The 21,934-nt window shown below is 43.1% G+C and overlaps 1 protein-coding gene across 1 annotated transcript; it reads right to left on the bottom strand.

The window, feature by feature from the left end:
- Positions 1-2,970: 2,970 nt before the first annotated feature.
- On the bottom strand, positions 2,971-19,680 carry LOC147439688 (uncharacterized). Its single transcript, XM_086484052.1, has 8 exons — positions 19,523-19,680; positions 6,331-6,408; positions 5,740-5,834; positions 4,745-5,636; positions 4,313-4,626; positions 3,833-3,929; positions 3,654-3,715; positions 2,971-3,390 (listed from the first exon to the last, which is right to left on the bottom strand). The coding sequence occupies exons 1-8, from the start codon at positions 19,678-19,680 to the stop codon at positions 3,332-3,334; spliced, it is 1,755 nt and encodes a 584-aa protein (XP_086340178.1). The 3' UTR covers positions 2,971-3,331.
- Positions 19,681-21,934: the final 2,254 nt, after the last annotated feature.

Here is a 21,934-nt window from a genome sequence, read left to right as displayed (position 1 = left end):
TGAAATTTGAGGGATATTTTAGAAATTTCCACAAATTAGAGGGGTATTTTGGTAATTTTTCCTTAAATAAAACATCTTTATCATCAACTAGAGCACATTTGGCATGCATACAATAATAAATTAAAATCCTCCTTTATTACCACCAAAAGGTAAAGGAGATAATTCAAAAAGTGTAAGAGGGCCTACACATGGTGGGTTTGAAAACTCACCTTCAAACTCACAAAACTATTCCTAAAAGGTTCTGTTGATATTAGGGGTACTTTTACACAGATAGTTGTTCAAAAGATTGTGACCTATAGGCCTACAACAAGTTATGGATGGGATGAGTGAGAAAAAAGGAACTTAAAATAAGGTGTTTACCTTTTATTGCAAATACCAAGAGTGAAAATGTGAAACTATTCCATGTCGTGCTAAACTTTTGCTATTTTGCAAAAGTATGTTTAAAGGAACACTTTTGCCTACATGGTGTGAAAGTGAAGGTTGGAAAAAACCTTCTATTTTCCTTTTCTAAACCCACCGTGTGAAAGCCTTGTAAGCTCTACGGAATATAAATAAGCGTACTTCAAGTTTTCAAGAATTCTTTCCATCTCACAAAAGGCGTATATAAGAGGTGTTTCGCACGGGAGGGGTTACTGTTAGTAGCAAACCTCCACTAAGCCAATACTTAAATCTCCACATTTATTGACTTCACGTTCACGTGCGCATCGTTTATAGGCCATGCTTGCTTCACAAGTAGAGTTTGGTAACTTCGTCTATTTGGGTGGAGTTTCAAAGCTCGATCACAGTTGACCCCCGCTTCTTCATGCAAACACCATTTCTACTAAACCCCCACGTGTCCTAAACGCTTCTAATGTTTAAAGTCGGGTTTCACTATGTATGAGTGAGATTTGTGACTTTTATTTGATGTTGCAAGATAAGGGTCACCCTTTGCTTTAATGGAATTTGGGATATGAGGGGAACAATATTCGTAGCTCTATTTCGGTTGGATTGTTCAATACTTTTTAATTTTTGTTTTTTTTAACAAGTGAGATCCGTTTTTGAATGCTTAGCATGTAATTTGTCACAAATTACCTCATTAAAGAGGCATTATGTCTAAAAATAATGAAGCATCTCATCTCCAAAGCCTACATATCCAACTCAAATTCTATTTTTGGCATCTTGTATTAATAGACAATCAATCTTCTTATGAAAAGCTACAATTTTTTCTATCTTTGGAGATATTCAATCTGACAACCAGCCTTCTTATGAAAAGCTACAATTTTTTCTATCTTTAAAGATAATCACTCTAACAACAAGGGCTATTTTGGGAGTTTTGAAAAATTTGAAGGGTATTTTAAAAAATATTAGGAGTATTTTGGAAATTTTTAAAATTTGAGGAGTATTTTGGAGATTTTCATAAATTAGAAGGGTATTTAATAAACCACTTGTGATTATGTATGTATGATGAATAATATTAAAATACAACAAAAATTCCATGTGATTTTAGGCACTCATTGAAACTTACTCTCCATAAATCTCATCCTCCCTTTAACTTACGAGGCCTTCATGTTTCCTCACCTTGTTTATTTAGCTCTCAGCCTTTAGTGCGAGACCATCTCACTTTACCTTTTAATTCTTATGCCACTAAAACATTTAGTCATAGGGGGACTCGGCTCTTAAGAGCAAGATCCTGACTCAAGCCACATTGTAGGTAGAAGAAGCATATGCTGCCAATAGAATTGACATCTGCATATTCTCATCTACCCTTTAAGGCCACACAAACTCAAATTCTTGAATCTTCATATAAGTGAACTTTCGCACACAACCTTGGGGGTAGAGCGCACATCAACAACTTTTTGGGGCCCGGGGGTAGTCCCCCACTCTGCCCAAAACGGCAAAGTTGAGTAAGCTACCTTGTGGTGATGACATATGTGCCCTCTTGGAGCAATTTCGCACGAGCACCCCAGCTTACCCTCCACACTATCTTGCACAAGCATGCTCAAATGGGATCAACGACTGAGGTGATGTCGGCCGTCAGATGCGCATTTGATAAATTCGGGGAGAAATAAATTCGGGCAAGCTTGTAAATTCGGGTCGATCCGCACCACATGTCTTGAACCCCGACCTCCCCACCAAGAGCCATGTGCACTAACCACTACGCCCTCATGTGTACTTTGAAATATAGGTGGTTCGAGTATGTCATATTGTAAATGTGGACCTATTAGTAAATTCGGGGCAAATTTGTAAATTCGGACGAACTGGTAAACTCGAGGCAACCTTAGATCTGACAGTCCATGATTGACACGCCCCGCCTTTTCCTCCTCCACCGTTGATCCCATTCGACCATGCCCGATTGATATAGTGATGAGGCCGAATTTTGCAAGACCCAAACCCCGTCTTCTACCATCGCCTAGTAGATCACTGAAAAGTTCACGCGCAAAGCTGCTTCTAGCCGTAAAACACAACGCGCCACTACTACTTGCAAGAGGCAGGGGTTCTACCCTATACACATAAGAAGTTTCGAACATATTCTCACAATAATTCCCGCATTGTGACTTATCTCAACATAATGAGCTTTTGTGAGGGAAGCATGGCATAACTAGCTAGGTACGATTGGGGGCAAGGGATCACCGGCCCGGTGTAAGGGCCGACGGTTCCCTACCCCCAATCGTACCTAGATGGGTATGCGGTGCCTGCCGAGCAGAAGCTCATGATGTTATGCATTGTATAAAAAATAGTAAAAAAAACTCCGTTTTCCGCTCATGCGGCCTTGAGCCGTCACACCGGCATGAGGAGAGAGGATTCAGGGCATGCAAGCTTTGAGAAGATCGCAACCATAGATTTGCTTAGGATGTGGTCGCGTGTGCATCTATTGTCAATATGTAAGTGATGCAACTATGCCCTTCTCAAAAGGGCAAAACATTTTAAAAGCTCTCCTACAATATTACAATAGCCTTCTCAAAAGTTACCTAAAATTGATCACAAATGATGGAGAACACAAGTCTGAGGTGTGACCACCTTAGATCATTCTATCATTCCCAATTGAGTGGGTATACAGTGTAGGTATACTATACATCCCCACCCTCCTTTCATGGGCGCCACAAAAGAAAAGGTAACCCTAAGAATTAAGATGCACAATACAACAAAGTATGTTTCTTACAAATTACATAGAACAATAGTTAGCTTCATTTTCATTTGATTAGCAACTAGAATTTGAGTACATAGTTAGGCTATTTAGCATTCTCCTGACAAAATTAACACCTCCAATGTGAAGTGATTGATGAACAGCTTCAAGAGCTCTCTGTTCGTCGATTGGATGTGATTAACAGTTAACCCATCCAATGTTAAGTAATTAATGAAGAGCTCTCCCTTCTTCCCCTTGGCCTCTCAGCTTTGCAAACACTTTCGCACCTGCGCACATGCACACAAATAATAAGAACTGGAATATAGATTGCCTAATATCGCTCCTAAGCTTTCATGCATACAAATTTGTTTACTAAAGAGCCTGCAAACTACCAGAAGCACCAAAAGAAAGGTCAGTCAGAGTACCAAAAGCCTCAAAGACTACCCATAAACTTTCAAGCACAAAGAGTTGGGTGTTAAAGGGCCTAAGGCCTTAGCTAAGGCCTGATTATCCATTAACCATTAGTCATGAGACCATAACAAACTCTTACCAAGACCAACAGCATCTCCAGCCCTCATTATCCTTAGGCTTTTCACAGTAGTAACAAACATGCTGCACATCCAATAAACAAACTGATTTAGCTTTTTCGATCAAAAACGGAAACGTCAAAAGAATATCGGCATTCATGAGATCGTAAACAAACGATTAAGCTTATGGTTCGGAGCTCACTGCCATGGTACATCACCAACAAGCATCCAATCCCCATCTTTGTCTTCATGTGTCAAGACATAGTTCTTGCCTTGCAAGAGATCAAGTTTTGCATTATCTGAGGATCACCCAAAATGATGAATGAGAATTTAGAGCCATCCATAAAATTGTTGCAGTGTGCGAGCTTGAGTCTGAAAACAGACTAGTTATCTGCAAGCTCTTTGTGAGATTGTACTATGAGTAAATGTGAACTGATTAATACAAAGCAATTATCACTGTAACTATATGCAATATTAATTATAATTCAACGCTCTTAACTATTATAATTACCACTCTAATTATAATTGATTAATTTTTAATAAAGGTAGGTACGTCTCTTGAGGTTATGCTCCGATGTAGGCCGTCAAAAGCAACCATGTCCATGTGCAAGGAGTGCAGAAACAAGCATTTACATAAGGATGCTTGCATATATGCCCACTTTCAATAACCTAGTTTCATTACCATCGCAGACAAATCCTTGAAACATGTCCTGCAAGGCTGATAGAAGACTTTCATAATTCCTGTAGGAAGTCAGGTCCACCTTGCGACAGATTCGAACTCCATCAAGCTTTGCTTTGACAAAAAATGTGTCCTTGTTGCTGCTTTTGTTAATTTGTTCCCCTCCACCTGCGTCAGGTGTGTTATGGCAGTTAGAATCCTCATGCTCCGGGACATCAGAGGAAGCATTGCTCGCCTTGTTGGCCACTGGCCCAGCTGCAGAATGCATAGTGCTCTTGCGAAACGACCGGACTGGAGGCCATCCAACGACCGGAGCCCTATTGAAAATCGCATAAACTCTCAAAAAGGCATTCACAAATGCCAGTACAACGACATACGTAGCAAAACTAGAGTTTACACTATACTTTCTGTAGAGCAGCAAGTTAAGTCACATACTTGGACATCCTATTATCCCCCTGGCCATTATAACCAGAGAATGATATTCTTCCATCCGATGATGACGGTGAATGCAGAGCTACTGCTGAAGCTGCGGTTGATGGTGCAGGTGGAGTAGGTGGAAGCTTAAAAGGTGTGGGAGGGGGCAGAGACCCATTTGTGGCCAAAGTGTAGCTGGTTCCATATGTGGCAATGGCATCAGGTTTGGATGGCGGCCAATTAACGTTGCTACTACGGTGACTCCATGTGTAAAGCCCTCCTTGCACCATGGATAACTGTGATCCCACTGGGTATTGCGTCACAGCCTCTGGTTGTGTGCTGGACTCTGTCGAAAATCCATTGTTATCACGATTTTCACTGCCTATTTCAATATATGGTCGCTTGCCTGAAGCTGCACTCACTTTCGGCACGGGAATCATGAACCTCCCTGGAGCTATCCAGGGCCAGAAACTCTGCCGACGTTCCATGGCTGTCTTCATTAACACATCTCCACATTGTGCATCCAACCCGGGCTCCCCTCGTTTGATTATCTGTCTACCAATCTCTGGCGGAAATTGTCGATGCGGCATGCTTTGAATGGCATGGGCAGGTTGTGATGCTGAACTTGCATCCTCGTTACCTAACGGCCCTATGCCCAGCCTTAGCTCTGTATCTCCGCATTCCAGTCCCTTGTCCTCTGCATCACACTCATCACATGCTGTAGAATAGGCTAATTGAGTGTTTTGTACCGGGGACGAGTCGGATGTCTTTGATAGCCCTAAGTAATCGTGTTCAGTCAAAGCAGAATTGGAAGGAGTAAGGCAGTTAGCCCTGCTTTCCACTTCCTTTTCTTTGTTGGAGACACTAACTGGCCATGCATCATCATGATCCGCCTTGCTCAACATGCTCTTTTCTCAAATGCCCTCAACTTATAATTTTCAGACCACTATATGATATTGCTTGCGCAGCTTCGACCTACCTGCACAACTTCACTCTCAAGAAACTACCATCATTACCTTTGCCCCCATAATCAAGACCCAAAGGAATTACAGGACTCTGTTTTTCCATGTCCGCTACCTTTTGAAAAGACTCATTCATCTGAGCTTCTAACCTACAAATTGATGACAAAAGCATAGTTTGAAAAAAAACTCTTTTATGTCACGAATGAAAAACTCGCCATAAGATTAATGCTATCACAGAGAATTTTGCATGGGGAGCTTATCTGTGTACTAATGTGCAAATGTGAAGCTTATGTGTGTATGGTCTGTGTGTGTGTGTGTGTGTGTGTGTGTGTGTGTGTGTGTGTGTTGGCCGGGAGGGGGGGGGGGGGGGGGGGGGGGGGGGGGGGGGGGGGGGGGGGGGGGGTTCAAGCCCGTATATGTGATATGGATGTCTGCTTGTATTGTTTGTATCTGGAGCTTCTTTGTGATAAAATGCATATACTCAATGTTTGAGAACACACTTGCGATCAAGCTTCTGTGTCGGAGTGACCTTCTTCATAGTGGAAATCAGTGCAAGTTCAATGAGCACTTGATGCATATAAACACGTAGCAAAGCACATGTGCTTCAATGGTAAAGGAAAGAATAGAACAGAGCAAACTGTTAACATGTGTGTCATAGCGGAATTCCAACACATGCCGCGGAGGAGGCCCGGTAGTGCACCTTCTCGCGATTTTGAGAGATTCCTGCTCACGCAAAAGCACAAAGAGGCAGAGAGAGATTGTGGGTGGTAGCAGTCTGCGTCAATCTTGGGCACCCACAAACGCCAAGATGAGGTAGGTCCAAAGATATCATGAAAGGAAAAAAGGAGGGAGAGACGAAGGGAAGGGGGGACCTATCCTCCTATCACTCACTCACACACACACACACATTCAAATACGCACGGAAATACATACACACAGCAAGCAAGCCTTGAAACTTGAAAGTGTCACACACACACGCTTCACAGATTCTTTGTCTCTGCTCTCACACGCACAAAAGCTCTATGAATGCAGTACACAGAGAGCCGCAAGGGGAGAGGTGAAATGGAGCTCATCAGTCATCATTCCTTCGCTTGAAATTATTCACAGACGGCAGCGATGGTGGTGTGTGTTTGAGGAGGTGGGTACAAAGTACGTGCTAGAGATTTGGGAGGGAGGAGACCCGGGGTTTACCTTCAAACTTGGGAGGATAGCAGACGGAAAGGTGAAGCAAACAGCAGGAGGTAGCGTAGAGTACTGCCCGAATTGACTCTGAAAAGTGGCAGCCTTTCAGCTCGGAGAGGAGAGAGAGAGAGTGCGCCTGCGAGTCTGATGATAAGTAGCATTCTGAGAACACGAGGGCAAAGGAGGCGCCCGCAGGCAAACAAAAACACACTCCAGACACGCAAAGATGACGACCCACCTCAGGCACGGTGGCCAGGCTCTCTGATGAGCTCTCTCTCCTCATGACTCATGATGAGCATTGAGTCGTATAATTTTTCACCACTCGCACACACTTGAGTCTTCAAAGTGCCTGGAGCGTATTCCCACGGGCATAGTTGGGATTGACACCGTTTTTTTGGAGGGGATCTAACAAATCTCAGCCTCTCGTACTGCTAAGACTTATAAAAAAGTATTAACTAGAAGATGCCGCAAAGATTCCCTTCGTCTCATTTCGTTGCCCTCACCTTCTCCTGCCCTCGGGCCTCGTCTCCTCGGCCTTGCATCCCTGCTGCCTCCGATCCATCCCCAAAACCTCGACTTCTCCCAAAAACTCGATACATTCTGCGCCATCTGCAATATATATATATAGAGAGAGAGAGAGGCCTTCATTTTCCGTCGGCATGTGGACTCCACAGAGAGAGAGAGAGAGAGAGAGAGAGAGAGAAGAGCATCCCACTGGACTCCTTTCCTGCTCTCTGCACCACCCTGCATCTTGCGAAGCACATAGGCGGTTGCATTTGAGAAAGGCCTTCACTTTCCGTCGGCACGTGGACTGCAGCCGCGCGCACACACACACACACACACACACACACACACACACACAGAGAGAGAGAGAGAGAGAGAGAGAGAGAGCATCCCCACGCAAGAAAGAAAATGCCGCCATGCAAAAGGACTAGGCGAGAGAGAGAGAGAGAGCATATGCGTAGATTCCATGCTTGATTGATTTTTCCAACATCGTTGGGACATATTCATATCGTTGACACCTTCTTTTGGAGGGGATCTACGATCTCATATCGTTGTCGCACACATGGAAAAAGCTTCAATCGATTTTCTAGAAGGTCCTTCAAGTTTCGACCCTACCGCCAGGCTTGTTGCACGCACATGGCACTCATGAGCAACTGAGAACACAAGAGATGGTCGCAACAATGCTCCCCAAAGCGAAATTTTTGGAGACGCAGCAAGTAACTATGTGTTGAGCCCTGCTAACGTGCAGTAGCCATGGCGGTAAGCATCTTGGAGCCACGTGGGCGCTTTTGAACATTGCGGCTTATCTTGGAGTACATGTGCAGAGCCTTTGATCATGGACTACCCAATCCATTTGGAGGGAAAATATGGATTGACGGGGTTTGACCTCATGCCCTTCTTGACACAGAGCAAATGCCTTACCATTACAATACCGCACGGTTTTGTTATGGAGGGAAAAAGGTAGCATTATATTAAGTAATGTCGGTACGCTCACGATCCTAGTTCACACCAAGTCCACGTTGGCGGGTTTACACCAAGTACATTTAATTCACACCACCAAAATGCAGTGCACATACATTGGAGAGTTCACAACAAATACATGTTTGCTCGAGTTTACACTTAGTTTACATCAAGTTCACATTTGAGATCAACGGTTGTGATCTTCACCCAAGTGTCACTTAGTGACGAGGCCCTTCTACCCGCGACTTCACAAAGGCCTTCGCATTCACACTGAAATAGATTCAGTAGGAAGAGAGAGTTTTGTCGATGCTCGGTGGGGGTTAACCCCAACGTATTCCCCTCTCACACACATCCTTCCCTCGTTAACATGTGAATTTGAGTTGGCGCAAAACAATTGGTCCATAAACACAGATTCACACCCAAGTTAACCTCCTTGCCCACATCATGAGCGACCCTTGTCAACTTGAGGTGCGTGAAATAAATTTAGTAGTCTTTAACTTGCACCCCAGGCTCCATCGTCACTAATCTTTCCATCACACTAGCCTGCTTGGTTGACACATTCGCAAAATATGTATTATTAAGCTCTTTGTCCACCCTTGTGTGATATGCATGCTGCCAAGACAAGCCCTCTTGGGCCTATTCATGGCCTTATATGCATAACTTGAGAGGGAGAGCATAGAAGAAAGCTCTTATAGCGTTGTTCCACCAAACACTTGTAAGGATTGAATCATTTATGTGTCTCATGTGTGAGGTATCCAATTTGACAATCATACTGTGTAGAGTGAAGTGCAACCATATGTAACGTGCATTTGTAATTGCACCTTACACTATCAAAAGATGTAGAAAAATTGTCAAAAGTCGGAGCAATCACACAATCATTTCTTTCTTTCTTGAAGCATTGTGTGATTCCTAAATCTTGTGTCATACAACATGTCTTCCATAGGTGTCTTTTACGATGTGTGCAGAGCTTGTATCATGCCCCTTGATGTGTGATAAGCATATTAAGACCATACCTCCAAGCACTTCCAAAACTTCAAGGCCCTACACATGCTTGGCGTGGCAAGGCTCTTAGAGGGCTTTTAGATATTACAATTAGACTGCGCTTTTGAAGGGCCTTGGAAAAAGTTGCAAAAGGCCCCATAATGCATCAAAGTTGCTCCGGTTCATTGGAGAGTACTTCAACCACCCCTCAGACTATTCATGTGTTACTATCAATATGCAAATGTTAAACAACGCAACGTGAGGTATAAGTTGTTAGCAATGGCCTAGCTATGGCTTAGTGCGCTAACCCTTCCTTACTTGCCTGTGAAGGGCAGGATGTTTCACGCTTCATTCCCTAAACGCCCCCCTCTCCAAATTCACGTGTCATCCTCTGATAATGCATGGGACATCGTACATCCCTCTTACTCCCCAATGTCCCCTCGGTACACCTGGCTCCAATCGGCACTCCTCGGGTCATGTCAACCTCGAACCCGCTCATTGCTAAGGTTTTACCGCCTGAGTTAGTGGAGAAACTGGTTCAGGCTCTCTCTGCTCGTCAACAACTCCTGTCAAGCAAATCCCTTGCTCCAGATGGCTCCGACCCTCACCGACGCTCAATAGGAGGACATCAGGAAGCTCATGGACGTTCTCTCAGAGGAAGCATCCATCTCCCTCCCTGTCATAATAATCAATATCTAATTCTCCTAAATGATTTTCTCATGTTAAACTGATCATTTAATATGGGAAGTGCCAGGGGAGAAAAAGCTAGAATATTGGTTAAGCTAGCAAACCAGCCACACTAGGATCCAAAGGAGGGAAAATAGGGATCCAAAGGGGGGGCCATTTGCAAAAGAGCAATGTGCAACAATGGGCTTAAAAGACCCTAAGGTTCACCTCATTAAGACTTCCAAAATGCTAAGGTTCCAAAATTCAAAGGTTGTGTCCAAAGGTCAAACATTAGGGGAATTGGATGCTTTGTGTGTGTCCCAAAAGTCTACATGCATCCCTACATAGGAGGGGGCGAGCCCTAGTTGTAGGAGATGAGAGAGAAACTCACACACATACATATATAAGCTCCCTTTACACAAAGGGAATGAGGGACACATGTCAGCTCACTAGCCCAGATGCCCACAAGGTGTAGTCAAATCCTATTGGATGACGTTGGAGGTGGACCAATGAGAATTAGGCTAGAGTAAATCTACTGTAATCAATTTAAAAACACTTAATAAAAGAACCAATAAGAATTAAGCTCTCTAGAAAACTATTGAACAGTCTCCCAAGGCATCCAATGAGCATTCAACAGCCCAATGGCTTGCCTGATTCCTATTGACCAGGAGGCAAAGGGATCTAATGAGAGTTTAATTGCATTTATTCATTACCTAAAGCTCTCACAAAAGGGGAAAGGGGGACACATGTCAGAAGGCTATCACTTATGCTGCTTAATTTCCATTGGCTAGGCCTGGGGAGGTCCAATAGGGCTGTAGCATGAGCATTTAGCAAGGGGGGTCGACCAAGAGAGAGAGGGGATGATTTTTGCAAGGTATTATCACACACACACTCACACAATCTCATGTGTGAAGCAAGCTAAGCTATGCTAATATAAGTGATTATGTAAGGAGATGTATATCTTTCTCGTCCTTCTTCCTCTCAATCTACTCTCATACCCCACTAGCTCTCACCATCTTTGAAGGTGTGTGAGGTCTTGGGTCTGAGACCGTGAGGGAATTGATGTTGTGTTTTGATAAGTGTTTTGCTTAGTGCTTGAAGTTTCCATCTTCATTGCACTAGCTAGTATTGAAGGAACACAAAGAATTGTATTGTAAAATGTCTCTCTTGATGGGAGAAACCATAATACAAAGCCTTTTGGAAGGGGGACTGGCTCCATGCAAATCCGGTCCTCAACTATTGTCAACTGCTTAATTTCTCTCTCTTTTGAAGTATTGTTCATGCTATCTAACAAAGTGTTATACTTTTTGTTGCTCTCTCCACCCAAGCACTCTTGTTATTCTCATTAGGAAGCTATTCTAATGAAATGCTCACTATGTTCATGCTATTTTTCGCTACACACAAGTTACTAGACCATTAAATTTTACATTGGTATTAGAGCACAAGGTTTCTTTTTTCTTACTCAAGAAGGGAGGTCCTCAAGCTAGCTATAAATGGTTGGTACTATAAATTGCATGTGAGTAAGTAGAATAGGGATTTTTTAGCTTTGCAGTGCACCTGCCTTTTGTGCAGTTAACGGGGCATCACCGTCGAGATCTATGGTCTTAATAGTGGAGTCCTACGGGGCTTGCCTACGGCTTAACCACTATTGAGCTATTAGAAGCATGACAGGAGCCGGTGCTATTTTGGTGTTGAACGACCCTCTCTTCTATTCCTTGCAATTAATGGTATTCGAGCCACGGGTAGCTTGAGTTCTTTTTCTAAAGGGGTAAAGAGGAGTAGCAACTAGGGCTTGAAGTGCCAAAGTACACCTAAAAATTTTACACCTAAAAGTTGTCAGAATGGCTGACAATAGTAAAGAGAGTAAAATTAATGTTGATAACTTTGATTTTGCTAATGAGCAAGCTACTAATGATGCCCCAATGCTTGTTAACTATCTTGTTTCTAGGCTTCAACAAGCCATGGGAAATCCATCCCTCCAAAGTGAAGTGCAACGGCAGCTTCGTGCTCATGTGATTCTCCAAGCTTCCCACCATGACGAGAGAGCACCTAGGAAGCCTCCTTGCGAGACTTCCAAAAGAGGCCTCTCTCTGATTCGGGAAGAGGAAGAGGATCCGTATGAAGGGCTCATAAATTTTCTCCTTGATGACGCATCTCCTTCTCAAAAGAGAATTTAAGAGCCTCCACCGAAGGAATGAGAAAGAAGTGAGTCTCCTGACACCTCAGCGGAGATGGCTCCACGAAGATGACGGGCTAAACGCTCTCCATCACCTCCAAAACGGAGAAGACCATCGCATACTTCCCCACTCCATACTTCAAAGAGGGATGACAAAAATCAAGAGAAGAAAAAGGCGAGAAAGAGGAAACCCTCTTCTCCATCTTCTTCAACCTCTTCCTCGCGAGAAAGAGGTCACCCTCTTCTCCATCTTCCTCAAATTCTTCATCCTCTGAAGAAAGTGATGGTGCAACCTTAGAGGCCATAGGAAACCCTATGCTGCGTGGAAGAGGTCGTCCAAGCTCAAGAAATTCAAAGAGGGAGGGAAGAGCATCTCTTTCCTTACCTATGATGGCACTTTTGGTGCTACGGACAAAGTCTTGGCCTCTATCCAACAATTTGATGCGGCGTTTGGAGATGAGGGCTTAACGGAGTTCTCTAAGCTACGCCATGTAGCTATGCACTTTCAAAAGTCCTTCAGGCAATGGTGGTCTAGCCTACGGGCCAACGGTGAAGCTCCACGAACGTGGAAAGCTTTAAGAGCTTCCATTATGAAGCAGTTTTTGGCCACTGATGCCAAAGACAAAGTACCCACCGAATGGCGAAGCTTAAAGCTCTCTCCCTATGAATCCATTCACAAATATGTAGACAAGTTTTGGGACCTATAACTCAAAGCCGCTGTTTTCAAAAAGTTGGATTTTGGAGAGCAAAAGCAACAATTTTGTGCGGGCTTAGCTGAAGAAATGGCGGAGTATGTCAACTTCCAAAGGCCATGCACCATATCGGCGGTTATATACCATACTATGGTGGCCTCTCAAATCAATTTCCAAACGAGGGCTAAAAGAAATTCTAAGCCCACGGAAAACAAGGGTTCCAATGAGCCTAAGGGGAAGGACAATGTCCAAAAATCTCCTAAGGGCAACTCCAACAAAGCTAAAGAGAAGGGAGTTTACAAAGGCAAAAATAAACTCTCTCCTGAAGAGCTTGAGCGTTATCGCAAGGATAACCGATGTTTCAAGTGCGGCGAGCAAGGGCATGCGTACTGCGTTTGTCCCCAAAAGAACACCTACCATGAACCTTCTAGAGCTACCTTGGTCGAAATCCAAGAGGAGAAACTTCACCACAAAGGATCTCCTCTATGCCATGCTTGGGGAAAGGTAAGAGAACATGATGCTTTTATTCTCTTTGACCCTGGTTCTACTCATAATTTTATATCTATAGAGTTGGCCACCAAGCTAGGCATACAAGCCTACGAGATGCGAGATGTCCTACCCGAAGATGGTGCTTCCAAGGGGCAAGAAGCTTCAGTCACTCCCTTAATCAGGAAATTGAGGCTCCATGTCCAAAGCTATGTGGACAAAGAGGACTTCTTTATCTCTCCTCTCAAGCATGAGGATGTAATCCTAGGGGCACCATGGTTTGATCGTATGGCTTCCAATGTTAAATTCCCTGAAAGGAGAATCTCCTTTAAGTTCAGGGAAAAAGATATGTATATAGATGCTAAGGAAATGGGTAACACTATACCCATTGTACATACACAAGCGGCTTTCAACAAGTCAATAAAGAGCTCTATTTCCATGTACATGATTTTTGTTAAAGATTCTCAAAATGAACCTAATGTTTTAGCAAAAGAAAATATACACAATAAAAAGGAATTAGAGTTATCCAATTTTCTCAAGGGGTTTCAAGATGTCTTTATTGAAGAAATCCCTTGTGAGCTACCTCTTAAACGAGGCAATGATCACCATGCAATTGAACTTCTTCCAGAAATTTCACCGCCTAACAAACCTCCTTATAGAGTTTCTCAAGCTCACAAGAGGAGATTATGCGGCAAGTGCATGAGTTAGTTGAGAAGAGCATGGTTAGGCCTAGCTCATCTCCATTTGCTACTAGTGCAAAAGAAAAATGGCACATATCGTATGTGTGTCGACTATAGAGCACTAAATAGGATCACTATCAAGAATAGGTTTCCCGTTTCACGGGTAGAAGACCTATTTGATAAGCTACAAGGGTCCACCTACTTCAATAGGATTGACCTAAAAAGTGGATATCATCAAATAAGGATAGTTGATCAAGACATTGTAAAGACCACATTTCGCACTACGTTTGGTCTTTACGAATACATTGTCATGAATTTTGGCTTGACCAATGCACCAGCCACATTCAACCGCTTGATGGAAAAGCTATTCAGGCCTCACTGAACCTTTACTGGAGTGTATATCATCATCTACTCTAATTCATTAGATGAACACAAGCAGCACCTCCAAACAATATTTCAAGTTATTAGAGAGAATAAACTTTATGTTAATTGAAAGAAAAAGTGAATTTTTCTTACAAGAGATTGAGTATTTAGGTCACATTATCTCTCAAGATGGCATCCAAATGGATCCATCAAAGTTAGAGGTAATAAAAGGATGGCCTAAACCAACGAATCTTCATGCATTAAGAAGATTTATAGGTATGTGCGTATACTATAGACGCTTCATATAAAATTTCTTACTAATAGCAGGACCATTACATGACCTAACAAAGAAAAATGTTAGGTACACATGGTCTACCAAGGAGAACAATGCTTTTGAAAAGCTTAAAGAAAAGCTTATCTCTCAACCTATGCTTACACTACTGGATCTCTCAAAGCCATTTGAGGTTCAATGTGATGCTTGTGGTGATTGCCTTGGAGCTATTTTGCTTCAAGAAGGGCACGCCATAGGCTATGAAAGTCAAAGGCTTGACCCTATTGAGCAAGCTCTAGGCATATATGAAAAGGAACTCTTTGCAGTTCTACATGCCTTAGACTCATGGAAGCACTATTTATTGGGGACTCCTTTCATTCTGCGAACGGATCACCAAAGTCTCAAGTACTTCATGACGCAGACCAAGCTCTCCGACAAACAAATGAGGTGGGCAAACTTTCTTTCGCAATTTCATTTTCATATTGCTCACATTACTGGAAAGCATAATCAAGTAGCCGATGCACTCTCAAGACGGCCGAGGGTGAATGCGATTTCCATAGAAACTCACAATGATCTATCTTCTATGATAGATGAGTATGCTATTGATCCCGATTTTAGAGATGTGATTTCAGTCCTTGCACTAGGAAAGAAAGAGGAACCATTTACTTTACAAGATGGTTATCTTCTCTATAGAAATAGACTATGTGTTACTAGCTCACTACGTGAGAAAGTAATGTATGAATCTCATGCTCCTCCTTATGCAGGGCATAGAGGGATTCAGTCTACCCTAAAGGGAATTGAAACATATTTCCATTGGCCTACCATGAACGCAAACATACAATAGTATGTTTCTAAATGTGTGGTATGCCAAAAGACGAAGTTTGATAGAGGGAAGCAACTTGGATTGCTTCAGCCTTTGCCAATCCCTAATTCACCATGGGAGAGCATATCCATGGATTTTATCTTTGAATATGGACAATAGTAGACAGGTTCAGCTCATTATACATCTGTCAAAAAGACTATCAAAGCCCATCAAATGGCACCCTCTTCATTTCACAAATCTTCAAGTACCATGGCTTGCCAATGTCCATAGTGTCGGATAGAGATCCTAGAATGACCAGTAATTTCTGGAAGGGTCTCTTTGAGAATCTAGGGACAAGGCTAAATTTCTCTTCGGCCTATCACCCGCAAACGGATGGCCAAAGTGAACTAAATTAACAATTCTCGATCTACTAAAAGCCTATGTAATGGAAGTAGATCAAAGATCCCAATGGGAGAAGTACTTACCCTTAGTGGAGTATGCCTACAATAATACTGTACAGACTTCCATGGGAAAAGCACCTTTTGAGGTAATTGAGGGAAGATCAAAAAGTCCCCTGCTACTTAAGGTACACGGGAAGATCTTCGCTACAGATGAGTATAGCTGAGACCTACAAGAATCTTTCCAAAAGATTAAGGATGCTATCTCTATCTCACAACAAAGGCAAAAGGCTGTTGCTGACAAGCACAGAAGAGCCCAAGCCTTTAAAGAAAATGATTGGCTCTTATTAAAATTTCCCAAGGCTCGATTAAGGCACACAACAGGCAAGAATCCTACGGGACACCAAAAGTATTGTGCTAAGTTAGCAAAACGGTACTATGTCCCTTCCAGATTCTTAGGCCAATCAATGATATGGCCTATCAACTCAAGTTGCCTAGTCATTGGCTCATACACAATGCTTTTCATGTGAGCCTATTAAAGCCTTACAAAGGAAATCCACCTCAAGAACCTACTATTGAAGACCCACCGGAGATCGAGGACCAAGAAGAGGTGCTGCAGCCCGAGTCCATTCTCCGACATGAAGACAAGGTACTAAGAGGCGGTGAGACTATTCGACAATATCTTATTAAATTTAAGAATTATCCTTTTGAAGATGCTAGATAGATGTAAGGCATAACCTAAACCTTTTCAATGCTTACAATGCTTCCCTAGAGTAAGCAAATGTACAAATGTTGAAAATGAACAAAGTTTTTGTCTTATAAGACTCTTCTTTTTTATTGTGCACAAAAATGAAGTAGTATGCATGCTTAGATCACGTTTGTGGAGACAACGTCTCCCGAACACCAAGTAGAGCTTGTCACTCTACTATGGAAGATTGAGAGGACTAATTAGCAGACATGCTTGTGGTAGCTTAGGCTCTCAAGAACCAAATGGACTAGTTATCCATTCTGGAACAATGTCGTAGGGTGACATAGGGATCCTCTACCCGCTAGGAAAAAGGACTAATGAATATGCTTTACCTTCTCTACCCCATAGTCGAGGATGACTATGATTTCAAGAGAGAGGTAATATCATAATAATCAATATCTAATTTTCCTAAATGATTTTCTCATGTTAAAATGATCATTTAATATGGGAAGTGCCAGGGGAGAAAAAGCTAGAATATTGGTTAAGCTAGCAGACCAACCACAGTAGGGATCCAAAGGAGGGAAAATAGGGATCCAAAGGGGGGGCCATCTGCAAAAGAGCAATGTGAAACAATGGGCTTAAAAGACCCTAAGATTCAGCCCATTAAGACTTCCAAAATGCTAAGTTATTATATTCAAAGGTTGTGTCCAAAGGTCAAACATTAGGGGAATTTGATGCTTTGTGTGTGTCCCAAAAGTCTACATGCATCCCTATATAGGAGGGGGCGAGCCCTAGTTGTAGGAGATGAGAGAGAAACTCACACACACACACACACAAGCTCCCTTTACACAAAGGGAATGAGGGACACATGCCAGCTCCCTAGCCCAGATGCCCGCAAGGTGTACTCAAATCCTATTGGATGACCTTGGAGGTGGACCAATGAGAATTAGGCTAGAGTAAATCTAGTTTAATCGATTTAAACAAACACTTAATAACAGAACCAATAAGAATTAAGCTCTCTAGAGAACTATTGAACAGTCTCCCAAGGGTCCAATGAGCATTCAACAACCCAATGGTTTGCCTGATTCCTATTGGCCAGGAGGCAAAGGGGTCCAATGAGAGTTTAATTGCATTTATTAATTACCTAAATCTCTCACAAAAGGGGAAAGGGGGACACATGTCAGAAGGTTATCACCTATGCTGCTTAATTTCCATTGGCTAGGCCTGGGGAGGTCCAATAGGACTGTAGCACGAGCATTTAGCAAGGGGGGTTGACCAAGAGAGAGAGGGGCTGATTTTTGCAAGGCATTATCACACACACACTCACACAATCTCATGTGTGAAGCAAGAAGACTCTCTCTCTCCTTCTCAAGCTTTAATGGAAAGCTTACCACCTAGTCCAAGCTTGTGAAAAGGGAGGGCTACACCAACACTCTTGGCTTTGTGATGCAAATCCAACCAAGAGCCAAGCTTCAATGCATGCTCATCTCCTCTACCATGCTAATTACTAAGCTAAGCTATGCTAATACGAGTGATTATGTGAGGAGATGTATATCTTTCTCGTAAGACTACTCCTTCCTCTCAATCTACTCTCATACCCCGCTAGCTCTCACCATATTCGATGGTGTGTGAGGTCTTGGGTCTGAGATCGTGAGGGAATTGATGTTGTGTTTGATAAGTTTTTTGCTTAGTGCTTGAAGTTTCCATCTTCATTGCACTAGCTAGTATTGAAGGAACACAAAGAATTGTATTGTTAAATGTCTCTCTTGATGGGAGAAACCATAATACAAAGCCTTTTGGAGGGGGGACCGGCTCCATGCAAATCTGGTCCTCAATTGTTTTCAATTGCTTAATTCTCTTTTGAAGTATTGTTCATGCTATCTAACTAGGTGTTATACTTTTTGTTGCTCTCTCCACCCAAGCACTCTTGTTATTCTCATTAGGAAGCTACTCTAATGAAATGCTCACTATGTTGCTATTTTCCGCTACACACAAGTTACTAGACCATTAAATGTTACACCCCCCCCCCTCTCCCGGAGGTGCAATGCGATACAAGCCAAGGAGTTGCTCATGTTGGCCACCAACAAGCTACAGAAGGTAAGCCTTTGGTCCTTTTACCTTCTTCTCAAGTTAGAAAAGAAAGGGAGTTGGAAAGCAAGGCTCTGGTAGGTCTTTTAGCTGGCCTACGACCACCTGTTGACTTACTCAAAGCTTGGGTCAAGCAAGAATGGACTGTGGGAGATATTGAAGTGAAATCCATCCAATGCTTGCCCAAAAATCATTTCTTGTTCGTGTTACGGGAGTTGGAGATGGCTTTCTAGGCCTTAAGCTATGGCCAGTGGTTCATAAGGAACTCGCCTCTCTATTTATTCAAATGGAACAAAGCTTTCAACCCGGAATGCTCCGCCTCCAGGAACTACCCAGTTTGGGTGGAGTTCACTAACCTCCCCCTACACCTCTATAGCCATCTTGGTCTCATAGCAAGGCAGCTTGGGAAAGTTCTGGGAGGACACCCAAGACAAGATTTTTACAATCCAGCTTGGCACCCGCAGGTCCTTGTGGAGATGGATATCTCCCATTGTGATAAGCTTCCCCCCTCCATCGAAATCAGAATTGATGATGGTGAAATCTTTGACCAGCCTATTAAATACAAAGTATTTGCAAGATACTTGTTTCTTGTGTGGAAAGCAGGGTCACTTCGTCAGGTCTTGTCCTCTCAAGTCTCCCCCTGCTGCTCCTGCACTAAGCCCCCAAGCCCTAGCCGAACCGTCCACGAAAATCCTTGATCCTGCTCAGACGTCTAATACTCCCCACCCTAACAAATCTCGAGCCAATCTTGCATCCTCCAAGCCTCACCCTGCTAGGAAGCGGGACCACAAAGGCAAGGCTCATAACCAATTCACCATTTTAGCTAAGCTACATGAATTTGTGGACTCTAACTCCGATGACTCTAGCGAGTTCATCCCCCCACCCAAGCCCAGGATCCACCTGTCACTACTTGGCTTGAAGAGGAACTCACTGCCCTTGATAACCAATCCCTGCTTGACCTCAACAAGGAGAATTTGCTTGTTGGCAAGATGGCCCTTGTACCTGTCTCCAACGAGCCTACCCCCATGGATGTCCTTAAGGGCAACAAAAGAAGTCATTCCATTGTTTCCCAAAACCCTCCTAAGCACACGAGCAAAAACAAAAGCAAAAGAGTTACTAAATGAAAGTCCTATCCTGGAATGTTAAGGGTCTCTCAGACCCTACCAAAGTCAAGAGGATAGCTTCATGGGTACACAATAATCCATTCGACTTTCTGGTTCTCCAGGAGGTCAAGACCTCTAGTCAAAATTTGGATTCAGCACTGGCAACGATCTCCAACAAGCATTTATGGATTAAAGGATCTCACACTCATGGTTTGGTAGGGTGTGTTCTAGGGATTCCAATAGAATTCAAAGATGTCAACCTCGATAATCAATCTGGCCACAATTGGCGTTCTGCCTTTATTCCACACCCTGTCAATGCGAGATTGGTAGGGTTTTATGCGGGAGGTTCCATGGCTGATCTCACCTCCATCTGGGAAACTCTTGCTTTGCTGCAGGATCCCTTGATTTTAATCGGAGACTTCAACATGGTGGAGTCGCTGGAAGAAAGATCTATGGCAAAAGGCATTACTATTCGTGGGGCAGAACAGTGTGCTTGGGAGTCCCTCAAACTAGACCACCAACTATGGGATGCTGGGACTCCAGGTCAATACACCTAGCAAAATTATGGCAGAGGCGATCTAGTAAGGAAAGCCCGCCTAGAAAGATGTTATTTGGATATCTCCATTGTAAACTCTTTCTCAAGATTCAAGGCCAACCCAAGGTATAACACATGCATTTATTGATCACTACCCTCTGGTTCTCACTCTAGACGATAAAGACTCTAAGATCCGGAATAGTTGGTTTCACACAGATCCCTCCCTTTTCAAGCTCCATATGGTCCAAGAAGCTCTCCAAAGCATTTGGGCCCTTGCCTTCTTTTCTAATCAATCTCCCTCAAGATCTTGGAGTGTTGCCATTAAGGATACCCAATCTATGCTTATTAATTTCTGGAAGGAGTTCAATTCTATTAAGAATTGAAACGTAGGGACAGTATGTATGATGAGCTGTCTAGCTTGGAGGCCTCCTCTCCTTTTGATGTCTCTCAAGATAGCATCTCAGCCCGTTGTAGTAAGCTCAAGCATCAAGAATAAGTCATCCATCTTCTTTAAGCAATGGTGGGCAGGCAAGGTGGACAGACCCACCAAAGAAATGTTCAAATCTTTGCGCAAGAAAAATGAAAGAGACTGGATCCCCCTTTTCAAAGGCCCAATTCCCATAGATTTGGATGAACAGAATCTGGAATTTGTCCGGAGCAACTTTACCTCTTTATTCAATCCCCCTGAGGTCTTATCCTCAAAAAATACAGAAGCACGTTTTGAAACTCTGTCTTGTAGGACCAAAGTCATCCCTTCTCAAGAGGCTTCATTGGCCAAAACTCCCCTCACTACTTCCGATGTTCTACAAGCCATAGAAAATCTCAAGCCTAATAAGACTCTTGGATTGGATGGGCTCCTTGCATAATTCTTTCAACAATTTAAAGACCTTACTGCACCCCTTCTTCTAGTTGTTTGGGAGGAATCTCTAGCTCACAAAGCCTGCCCTGCTCAGTTAACATGGGAGTGATCAAATTGCTTCACAAGACAGGAGCTAAGGATGACCTGTTGAATTGGTGTCCACTTTACATTGCTTAACACAGCCTACAAGATCATGGCCAAGGCTGTGGCTAATCAGTTATGCATCTTGCTTATGAAATGGATATCTAAGGAGCAGAAAGGCTTTATCAAGGGAAGGAAACTTGTTGAGGCTGTTATCTCATTATGGGAAGGTTTTGAGCATGCTACTGAATCAGGACATGATTTTGTGTTTGTCAAAATTGACTTTGATAAAGCCTACAATAGGCTAGAATGGTCTTTTATCTTGAGATGTATGGAAGCAATGGTCTTTGGTGATCGCATGGTTCTCTTCATCCAAACCTTGATGGGTAATGCTCGAGCAAGAGTTTCTCTGAATGGTGGCTTGTCGGATGTGTTTGAGCTTGCAAGGTCAGTAATGTAGGGCTGCCCCTTGGCTCCTCTCTTATTTGCAATAGCCGCTAATTTCCTCAACTTCTTAGTCCAATATAGGATGTCCATAGGCCTTATCAAGGGCATCAAGATTCCAGGAGTTGAGACGCAACAATGTCTCTCTCAATTTGCAAATGACAGTAATGCTTTATTATCAAGTGATGAAGCCTCTCTTGCAGAGTTTTGTCAGTTATGTAGATTTTCTGCCAGGCCTTAGGATCTCGGGTTAATCACAACAAACAGGGGTCTTTTCTCAATTTGCAAAT

The sequence above is a fragment of the Adiantum capillus-veneris genome, chromosome 16 (assembly GCF_014529385.1).
Source record: "Adiantum capillus-veneris isolate H3 chromosome 16, ASM1452938v2, whole genome shotgun sequence".
Taxonomy (NCBI): domain Eukaryota; kingdom Viridiplantae; phylum Streptophyta; class Polypodiopsida; order Polypodiales; family Pteridaceae; genus Adiantum; species Adiantum capillus-veneris.
The sequence above is the reverse complement of the archived record's forward strand: the minus strand, read 5'-3'. Positions and strand labels throughout refer to the sequence as shown.